Below are 10,978 nucleotides of genomic sequence, written 5' to 3'. Positions count from 1 at the left end.
GCCCTCCCCTCCCCCGGCACAGCCACGGGCAACACTCAAGGTGATCGCTCTCTGAAGGTGGGGTCCCGAGGTGGGGAGTCCGCAGAGCTCCCCTGTCCACCCCCGTGGACATCCGTGTTTGACACATTTGAGCATGTGTGAGACACGGCCCTGTTTGTTTGAGCTGTTGAGATTTGGGCGTTTGTTACTACAGCATAACTTAGCCTATTCTGACTGATGCATGGAGACAGTAAAACATGGCCTGCCCAGCTCGACCTGTGAACAGGAAAGTCCCTTCACTCCACGAGACAGGAGAGAATCATTTACACCTGACTGTTGTCTCAAAGCGAGCCTCCCGACGGAGCCTGACTTTATTGACATCAGAGAACGTTCCCTGGGGCCTCTTTGTGTTCCCACTATCCCACCTTCCCGGGGCCAGCACCCAGACGCCTGCCCTCCTCACGGCTGCAGCCACCAGAGTCCCCTAGGATCCGTCCATGCCTTCCCATATGACAGCTGCAGTCCCAGTGAGGGTCTTCCCAGACCAGCAAGTCAGCACTTTGGACTTCAGGCTCTTTCCTGGCTGCTGAAGGGCTGGCATCTGAGGGAGCCCCTGGGAGGCCGGGGCTTTGTCAGAGGGAAGAAGCTGGTGGTGGTGGAAGGGAGAAGTGTGTCTACAATGGCCCTGCCTCATATCCACATATTGTAGTACATCTCACAACTCATAGTTGAGCATGCAGTGTATTTAAAAAATCAAATGAATACCAGTTTGCTGGACTGTGAGCTGCATTCCCCTCCCTACAAAGTGCCCCCGATCTTCCCAAGTCAACGTGATTGTATTTCAAATGAAACCTCATCAAATATTGATGTGTATTTGGGAGGTGTCATTTCCTACTAAACTTTAGAATGCAGCACAATGTATTGATATGAACAAAATAATGTTTTCTCCTGCAAAACCACTTTAAGATCACTTTCAATAAACATGTAAAAAAGTGCCCTTTTTTTTTTTTTTCTTGAGCGACAGTGGCTAATAAATTTGACTCTGAAGCCAAATTGTCTGGGCTTGAATCCCGGATCCATGCTTTGCCCTTGATGTGACCTTGAGCAAGGCACTCATCCTCTCGCTGCCTCAGTTTCTTCATACATGAAATTAGATAATGCCAGCTCATACCGTAATGTGGTTGCTATTAGTCTTAATCAGTTAACAGCCATAAAGGACCCAGAACGGGGTCTGGCAAAATCTTACCGCTGCGTTAAGTGTTAGCTGTTTGTATTATCATTCCCAAAGCCATCCTTGAAAAATTGGGAAATATCTTACAGCTTGGCATTTTATAAACAGAAAAATACACGATTGCTTAAGAAGGGACACGGGAATGGCTATTTATCAAAAATAGACCAGTGTTTATCAAACTTGCTGCATTGTAAGACTCTCCTGGAATGATGATTAAAAACAGAATCCAGCTTCCTTCCAGAACAAGTGATTTATAGGGTGAACACCCTAGGGACAGCTGGCCTCAAGTTCCAGTGGGGGGTCCCTCCCGGCGGTTGTCCTCTGAATTTCTGGAGGCAATGTTCTGAGAAAGAAAAGGAAGTTTTGATGAGGGAAAGGAGAAACACGTCTTTCAGCTCTCAAGAGAATCTGCCAAGAGGCACAAAACCTCCAAGCTGGGTAGGCTGGTGTGCCCGAGGCCAAGAAATGAGCAAGAGTGTTGGACTAAGAGTCAGAAGACCCCGAAGTCCCCGATACATCCAGACACGGACACACACACACGGACACACACAAACGACGTATGGATACAGTTTCTATTCTATCCGCCTCTGTGTAGTGAGGGACTAGCACACACCCACTTTTAATGAATGTTCCTGCATTCATTCATTCAGCAAAATTTCCAGAGCACCAGCTAAGCCTCAGGCATTGTTTCAGGCACTGAGGATTCAGTGGGAAGTGGACAGACAGAATCCCCTGCCTTCTGGGTGCTCAGGCCCCAATGCCGCTGGAGATTTCTCCTCTTGGACCCGGGCTGTCTGCAAAATGCAGGCTTGGGGCTAGATTGGGGATGCGAGTGGAGGCCAGGTCAGCCAGATTTGCTCTCCCCTGAGGTCTGAGGATCGCGACCTGGAGAACCCGACGCCCTCTCCTGGTGGGTTTCGCTGTTCGGCCTGAAGTGCCCCTAGGTACCACTGAATCTCAAGCTGGGTCCACCAGCCCTTGAACTCAGCTCTTCCCAGCCCTCAGCCCCAGAGGGGGGAGGGGAGGGAGGCCGGGAGTTGATTCAGTCTGGCCTAGGGAAGGAGGGAGAAGGGACAGACTACCAAGGGGGCTTTGATCCTACGGTGCCCCCTCCTCCCCACAGACTCCCCCACCCCCGCAGACTACGCCACCTTGACCAGGCACTCCCCAAGACCCCGCTTCCGCGGGTCAAGTTTGGGGTTTATTTCGAGTCTGGGGAGGGGCTGTGGAGACTGCCCGCGCGCTCTGCTCTCACCGAGCCCGCCCGGTTGCCCTTGTTCTGGGTCCCCAGAGCGCTAGGCCCCGCCCCACTCCGCCCTGCTTGGGCGCTGGCAGCGCGCACCGGACCTTGCGCCCGGCGGGGTGGGGTGGAGCGGGGTAGAGGTGGCCCTGGAGGGGGCGGTCCCGGAGGGGTGGGCCTGCGGGGGCGGGCGCGGGGCCCCGCGTGCATGCTGATGAGCTGGGCGGCCGCGTCACTTCGCACCGGCGCCGTGGCTACGGGGCGGGCAGGAGCTGCACGCCAGCCGAGCGCCTGCCGGCCCGCGCTGCCCTCGCTTCTCCGGGCCCCCAGGCCCGCCCCGCCGCTCCCGAGACGGGGCTGCGCCCCTCTGCGGAGGATGCCGGGTGCTCCCTGCGCCCGCGGCGCCGGGCAGCCCCTGCGCGTGGGGACCCCGGGAGGCGGAGGGGCGCGCTGAGTGGGCGCGGGTGGTGCTGAAGGGACAGCTCCCCGCGGCCGAGCGCGCGGCCGGCCCGCAGCCCCCGCCCGCAGCCCTTGCCTGCAGCCCCCCGGCTCGCAGCCCCTCGCTCGCAGGCTCCCGCCCCAGTCTCTGGCCCGCGGCGAGCTGGGCTGGCTCATGGTCCCCGAAGCAGCGGGCCAGGCGGAGGCTCTTGTGGCCACCGGGCCCACGGGGATGCCCCGCGGGTGAGGCAGCCCCCAGCTTCCAACCGCGTTCATGGCGGTGGCCAGGAAGATCAAAACTTTGCTGACGGTCAACATCCTGGTGTTCGTGGGCATCATCCTCTTTTCGGTGTACTGCCGCCTGCAGGACCGCTCAGAGGGGCTGGTGCAGATTGTGCGCAGCGCCGACCGCCGGGTGCGCAGCCGGCACGCCAAGGCGGGCGCGCTGGCGGAGCGCGAAGCCATCCTGCAGCGCCTGGACCACCTGGAGGAGGTAGTCTACAACCAACTGAATGGTGAGCCGGCCCAGCGCCCCGCTTGGGACAAAGGCGCTGGGCAGAGAGCCGTGGAGGGAGGAGAACTGTCCCGGTGCTTGGGACACTGCGCTGTGGCCCAGCCGCTGGAACCTGCGCTGACCCCAGGGGCCTGAAGGCCAGCCAGGGCTGGGATGGAACTCCCATTGCTTCGGGAGTAAATCGGGGAGAAGGCGCATAGGGAAGAGAAGGGCTTTTTGAGGGCTCCGGGCAGCAGAGGGCGTTGGCCTGGGTGACCACTCATTCATTCCCTTGCCCAGTGGATACCTGAGGACCCCAACCTACCAGCACACATGAGGGGACTCCATCTTGTTCCCTGGGGGAGGGGACTTGAGAAAACTTCTAGAGGTTGTAAGACCTGCTTTAAGAGCAGACAGTGCCCAGGTCCAAGAGTGAGGCGGCTTGCTGCGCTGTGTGTGTGTGTGTGTGTCCAGGAGCTGCATGCATCATGGCTTAGCCTGGACCCCCTCCACCTCCTCGGTGAAGAAGTGGGGACAGGTGGAACGGTAGTTCTGCCCTTCAGAGGTGTTCTTTAAATGTTGGTGGAGAAAAGTGTCCCCCATCCATTGGCCCTGTTCAACCTCCCGACCTGGGGATGCTCAGGGCTCGCTACACAAAGTGTTGTTGTGGGCGTGAGACGTGAGCCTCCGACTCATAGACAGATAGCGTCAAGGGCCTAGCAGGGGCTTGGCAGTGTTAATTACTTAGATGGACCATGTGCCTGGGAGCCTGGCGTCCTTGGAAGCTTCTACAGGAAGCCCAGCTCCCAGGAGTGGGCTCCTTGTTTCACCCCCAGCAGGTGCGGGTCACCCTGAGAGTCAGGGTCGGAGTCAAGGAGGGTCAGAGCCGATGCACAGCTGTGGGAGGAAGAGTGCTTTCCCACTCTGGGCTGCAGTGGGGCAGAATAAGTCGGTGCTGCTCCCCTGGCTCACTCGGCTGAGGTTCAGGGAGGAAGGAGGGAAGTCTGTTTTCTCATTAGTGGCCTTCCCCTTCTGTCCCATGCTATTCTGGCTTCTGCACTGGCAGCCACAGCAGCGCCCCCAGGAAGTGTCAGTAACAGTCTCTGGAAGGAGGTGTCGGGGAGCCAGCTTGCATGGGTGGGGCTTGTTCTGCACATCCCCCGGCCCGATGTGGGGGTCGTCTCTGGGGTTCCTTCCGAGGTCCAGCTGGCCTCTGAGCGGTGATTCTGAACCCGAGGCTGGTGACGCGCAGCTGCGGGAGTCACCTGCAGCCTTGCCTGCCACTCTGGGAGACCAGAGCATCTGCTGACTTCCCAGGCACTTCCTCCACACCCTGAACTCCTGGTTTTCCTTTGGAGGTACTTTGGTCCTTCCAGAGTCTCTGTGGTCCTTCCGATCTCTCCCATTCAGGTGAAGCCTCGAGGGGAGAAAACTTTAGTTCAACTGCCACTTGACCGTCCGCGTGGTGATTCATCTCCGGGAAGGCAGTGTGCCCCAGTAATAGCACACGGCTTTATTGAAGTGTATTTGCCAGGGTGTTATGGTCTGTTTTATGGGGAGAACCAGAAGATTATATAAAAACATTGGCAGCACGTTGGGTTGTGTAACATCCCCACGGCCAGCTCAGCCCCACGAGCCGTTCTCCTCGCTTCATGCTTCAAGGTGAGAAGGAACCAGGATTCTTGGTGGCAGAAAAAGCCAGGACCTTCAGCCACCTTTCCCGACACTGACAGGAGATAATGAAGCGTTTCGGGAAAGTGGAGTGTCATGCCCAGGCCCACCCCAGCCTGTCCCTCCCCCTCCTCCTGGTTTCTCCCTCCTCACTCCCCCCTTCTCTCCTCCCTCCCTCCCTCCTGCCTTCCCTCTTCCCACTCCTTTTCCTCCCTTCTTTTTTAAAAAAATCTTTTCTCCTTCCTCCAAATCTCTTCCTCCTCCTCAATTTTCTTCTTTCTCCTTTTTTTACTCACCCCTTCCTCCATCTGTCCCCCTGCTCCTGTCTTTGTCTGCCCGTCTCCCCCTCCACCCCCTGCTGTGACGAGTCTGTCTTACGTCCCTCTCTCAGGCCGTGCACCTAGCAAGGTGTCTTACCCAGGTGTCATTCAGGATTTGTCCCTGGAAATGACCAGAGAGCCCCAATCTAACCCTCATCCCAGGCTGGTCCCGAGGGACAGGACAGTACAGCAGCAGGGTCGACACTTGTTCACAAGAAGTCGTTTGAAAACAGAGCTCGCCCTTTCAAACTGGCCCAGATTCCTGTGTTAAAGGATATTGAAGAACAGCAAAGAGAATGCTTCCTGGAGGAGGCAAGCCGCTGCCCTTGCATCACTGCCCGCTGTGTTTTAGATCCAAGGGATATGAAATAGGTTCCTGGGAGCTCCTACTCAATACTAACTCAGCTGAATCTAGAAAGGAGAGGGAGAAGCCTAAATGAAGTTGATTTATTGCTTATTTTTCCTTTGCCTGAAATGCTTCCTGGAAATACTTCTCCTGACTTGAAGGAGCTGGGGGGATGCAAAGGCTGTCCTGAGGGAGCAGGACACAGAAGCAGGACCTTCTTCCCAGTTCTCCCACACCCTTTCCTCGGCTGGTCCAGTGACCTTTACTTGGGATGTCTTGCTGACCTCAGCAAAGATTTATTAAGTAGTGTGTGTAGATTCAAATTCACAGGCCCCTGGGGGGAAATATCCTTTAAGGAGGTGCAGTGAGGTCACGTCCTTTATGTGCACGAGAATTTGCTTCTAAACTCAGTGCTGAGGGCGAGAAAAAATGTTTCTAGACAGAAATCATCCTTCTGAATCTCTTACATCGTACATAAAGCACAGCATCCCTGGTTCTGTGCCTGCGACTGGCGCAGTCAGTCTTACGAACAGGGAACTGGAGAACCTCTAAGCTCAGCGAGGGGAGGGCGAAGATAGTCCCCAACTGGTTGACTGCATGCTCAGGACCTTCTGCTCTCTCATCGCCCTGGAGGAGCACAGACTGAGCTGGAGCTGGGACGGGGTGCTGAGGTTTCAGTTTGGGTTGGTGGTTGCTTTTGAGGGAGGTAATTTCTAGAATTCCAGACCCACATGCATTAATCCCCTCCAACTTGACCCACCCCAGGCCAAATCCCTGTGACACCCGCTACAGTCTGAGGTCAAAGCCGTGGGCCCATTGTACAGATGGAAAAGCTGAGGGCCAATGAGACAGCAGGGCTTGCCTGAGGCTGTTTAGAAGGTTAGTGGTGGCAGCTGCTAACAGCTTACTTGGTTCCAAATGATCCACCTTTCTGCGCTGATCAAAAGTTTTAAGTTAAAATAAAAGGAAGTCCAATTACGGTCTCTCAGAGGATGGCCTGAGACGTGTCTGGGTGCGGGCCGCCTCCCCTCCTCTGGGAAGAGGTACTTGCTGCCCCTGAGCTCTCTCAGAGAAAGTCACACAAATGGACTGCTTTGCTGTTTTTATGTTGTACACAATACCGGTGCTGTCGTTCACCTGAAGGTGGGAATTTTTGTCCGTTTTGTTCACAGCTCCAGCGCCAAGGGTCTAGGGCGGCTCCTTGCATGCAGTTAGTGCTCCATAAATATTGGTGGGCACTGGGCCCTAGGGGGCACGAAGCGTGGCCTGGGCCACCTTGGCCCAGAGCCCGGCGCCTGTGCCCTAGTCCAGTAAGACTTCTTCCACCTTGAAAAAAAAAAAATGAGTGAGCAAATGACTCTTTCTCTAAACAACTGATTGCTTTTGTGTAAAAAGAAATTTATTTTAAAAGACAGTTGCAAGTCACCACCTTACCCCCAGGCAAGAGGTGACTCTGCAAATGAGTGCAGTGGAAACAAAGCCACGCTGTTTAATTCCAGCGTGACGTGCCTGTCACCAGAGCTCTGGCCAGAGGTCTGCCCTCTCTTTGTTAAATGGGAAATTCTCAAGTGAAAGGCACGTGCAGGGGCTGGATTAGCATGAAGCCAAGACTTCCTCCTTGAGGAAATCAGGAGGCTGAGATAGATTATATAAGGGAGTAAGTCTCACGGTGTGAGTCAACGTTATTTAACACCGTGTCCGTTTCCTCCTTCCAGTCCTGTCCGGCGTGCTGGTCCTTGCAGGATTCCGGCCCCACGCTTTGCGAAGCCCAGGTCTGTAGCAGAGCAGCAGCCTGAGAGGATAGTGCTGTGGGGAGATTTTTGGAGGCAGGGGCAGGAAGAGAGGGGAAGGAGGTTGTCAGGTTGCTAAAGGCGTGTGTACCCAAAGCTGCGTCCATTGGAGGGAGTCCCCGATTTTGGATCAGGAAGCCCAAATCCTACCAATAGTCTGAGCACCATGAGTTTTAACAATAAAAGCCTATTTGAACTGGGACCAGGGGACATCAGGAGGTGAGAAGGAGAAGGATGGAGAGCGAATGCCAGATGCTCACCCAGCATTTGCCTTGGACCTCGGGCGGCAGAGGGGGCAGCTATCTCCTCCACGTGCAGTTGTCTTCCCTGAAGCGCTCACTGTAGCAACAGGCAGGTGTCACAGCCACGGAGCTGAATTTGGGGAGGTGTCCACAGGTTTCCTACCTGTGTGCTTGCTTAGGGTTTCCAAATTCCCACAAGTGCACAAGCCACGCGAGGACAGCGCGGCACCCCCCTCTGGCGTCCAGGCACAGGGTGGGTGTCCCTTTGGTACTGTTCAAATGACAAAAGGATGAGTGGAAGGGGTGGGTGGAGCCTGCAGGAGAGCGTCGTGGAGGAGGGGCCGAGATGGGAGAGCCTCGGGAGGACCTGGTAGCCCCACTGGACCCGTCCTCGCCTCCCGTGATACGCCTGTCCCAACCCGCCTACCCCTGAGAACCCTGTGTGCACACGTAGAAGGTGCTGGTTTCTCAAGAGGGCTTTCCGAGCCCCTTCTAAGCATTAGCAGTTCCATTCTGAGGATGCTTAAGGTATTCCACTCCTAGGGCATGTGTGTCCCATCAGAAGGCATGCCCCACTCGTTGTGAGTTCTAATTCCAGAAGTGGCTTCCTGCTGATTCGGGGCCTTTCCATCTGAGTTCTTCCGTCTCCATCCCCCTCGAATCTGCTTTGTGAGTTACAACGTCTTGCTTTGCTGATGCCCACAGTTAAAGTGCCGTGGCCAGAAAAATAGCCACAGTTTCTTCGGGATTTAATCATGGGTCCTGGCAGTTCTCACATCAAAATGGCAGCATTTAATTGGCTGGCCATCCCCCCCGCCCCCCTGCCCCAGGTCATTGATTGGCTGGCCTTTCCCCCCTCCACCCCGTATCAGTCTCACAGCTGCCCCAGTGTGGTTGATTTACTACGGAGAGTGGAAAAAATAGTTGGTACTTCCAACCAGAGCCCAGCCACGGCCAGCTGGGGCGTGTGACACCAGTCGCCTTTTCCGTTCTCCTCCATTGGAGCCGCCTGCAATTACATTTCACTCACTCTGAGAAGATTAAGAGCGGGTTGGTTTTGCTTTTTTCCCTTCGCCTTTGTCTGTGCTCCTCTGCCTGCTGTTCTGGGCTCTGACCCCATCCGACCACCAGTGAGTCAGAACAGTCGAGGCCACTTCCGGACACAGAGGTTAGCACTGAGCCGACTTGAGCCTGCGTTTGGAGGGACGAGAGGCAAGGAGGCTTCGCCCTGCGGTAAACACCCCTCATGTAATTCCCTTGGGAGGAGTGGACCTCACCAGGGCTGGCTCCATCCGGAGACTTACGACTGCAAATCCTGGGGGCCCTGGGCTTCTAGGAATAATTCATGCAGGTGGTGATCCCCGCCTTGGGAGTCTGCTGCAGCTAAGTGATTGCATTTACAATTCAGCTCAGCAATCTGCATATTTCAAAGGTTCTGGACTATTTTCTGAAAGGACAGTTTATCCTTCGTTGGCTGGAAACTCGACAAAAATAAGTCTCTGTACATTTCCATATTTGATGTCCCACTGAAGACATTCCTGAATGGGATCCAGGTCTTGGAACTGCATGGTCAGCTTCTCCGTTCTGCTCTCAGAAAGCTTAGGGACCCGGGAAGGGATGATAGCTGGGTGTCAGGGAGGGAGAGGCGAGGCCGATTCTCCGTGTGATGGATCCTGGGAAACTCTTCTGCAAGCAGATGACCCCCTCTCCGGAACGAGCGCAGAGGCGCCTTTATCTCTGTGTTGTCCACTCCCCACGTGTTCCTGATGCCAAGTCAGGATACAGGAGTGAAGGAGGCGCAGCCCCTGCCTCTCGGGGCTGACGTCCCAGGGAGGGAGGCAGGTGATGGACGGTCGTGTCAGCAAGTTGACTCCAGGCAGAGAGAAAGGCCATGAAAAGGCAGAGTGACGGAAAGTGGGTGGGGGGCAGGGACCCCACTTTAGATGGGGTGTGGCTTGAATAGCATCCTCCCAAATTCAGGTCCTCTCAGGACCCCAGTATGTGACCCTGTTTGGAAATGGGGCCTTTGCAGATGAACTTAGTTAAGATGAGGTTGTAGTGGAGTGAAGTGGGCCCTAAATCCAATGACTTATAAGGTCAATGGTGGCCTTAAAAGGCGAGGAGAAACACAGGCACAGAAGAGGGAAGGTCACGTGAAGGCAGAGGCAGAGATGCGTCAGGAAGCCAAGGGCACGAGGGATGCCAGCAACTCTGGAGGCTGGACGAGGCCGAAGGGTCCTCCCCTCGAGCCCCTGGAGGGAGCGCAGCCATGACACCGAGTTAGCCGTCTGGCTTCCAGACCACGAGAGGACAAATGCCTGTGTGGGGGGGGCACTAACTCAGAGGGGCTCAGGGAGTTCCCCTCTGAGATTGAGCTGAGATGTGAGTGGAGGGGCCTCCAGGGGGCGAGAGGATTTAGGTGGGGGGGCACCCCCACGTGAGTGGAGAGGGCAATGGGGGAGGAGCATGGTGTGCGGGACGACGGAGAGGCAGGCAGGGCCCTCGGCATCCTCCGCCCTGGGGAGAACGTGGGGTTGTGCTCTAAGGGAGGGGGTGACACCGTGAACGTTCTCTATGCCAGGAACCTGCGGACTTCATCTGTGACCGTGGGAGTCTGTGCCTTCTGTCTAGCTGGCTGGGATTTTAAACACGTCTGTGGTTTCACTCAGACTTGTGGGACCCAAGTGAGATCTGTACGAGGGTCACAGCACACGATCCGAGGGGCTGGACGGTCACGGTTCTGTGCCCACTCGGCCTGTGAACTGAACCGGGGCCTTTGGTCAGGGCTTCTAGCATTGTTGACATCTGGGCCAGATAAGCCTTTGTGCATGTGTTGCAGGATGTTGAGGTATCTGGCACCCAGTAAATACCAGTAGCCCCTCCCCCACCACCTGCAGCTGTGGCATGAGAATCGTGCAGATATTGCCTGGCCTCAGTTTGCTTGTCTGTGAAGTGGGGATGGTGGAAGTACCAACCTCAGTGGAGTGGGGGCTAGAGGAGTTGGCCTGAGCGAAGGGGAGTGTCTCCATGCCTGGCACGATGGTTGAGCCCACACTGCCCAAGGTGCAGGGTGCTGCGGGCACCAGGTGGTTCGCCACCCCAAGGAACGTCCCCCATCAGTCCTCTGTCCCCCTTTCTTATTGTACCAAGACAGGCTTGATTCAATAGCAATGTGCCTCTCACATGCTCTGAACTTGCCAATCTCCCTTGAAGGCAGGAACGGACCTT

General features: G+C 55.8%; 1 protein-coding gene across 1 annotated transcript in view; it reads left to right on the top strand.

Moving 5' to 3' along the window:
* The first annotated feature begins 2,782 nt into the window (after positions 1-2,782).
* Positions 2,783-10,978, top strand: part of GALNT9 (polypeptide N-acetylgalactosaminyltransferase 9) — a 75,688-nt gene continuing 67,492 nt past the window's right edge. The window contains exon 1 of the mRNA XM_064481351.1: positions 2,783-3,403. Coding sequence (XP_064337421.1) covers positions 3,163-3,403 — 241 coding nt within the window. The 5' untranslated portion in view covers positions 2,783-3,162. The remainder of the gene's footprint in view (positions 3,404-10,978) is intronic.

The sequence above is a fragment of the Camelus dromedarius genome, chromosome 31, assembly GCF_036321535.1.
Source record: "Camelus dromedarius isolate mCamDro1 chromosome 31, mCamDro1.pat, whole genome shotgun sequence".
Classification (NCBI taxonomy): Eukaryota; Metazoa; Chordata; class Mammalia; order Artiodactyla; family Camelidae; genus Camelus; species Camelus dromedarius.
This window is presented reverse-complemented; position numbering and strand designations above follow the sequence as displayed.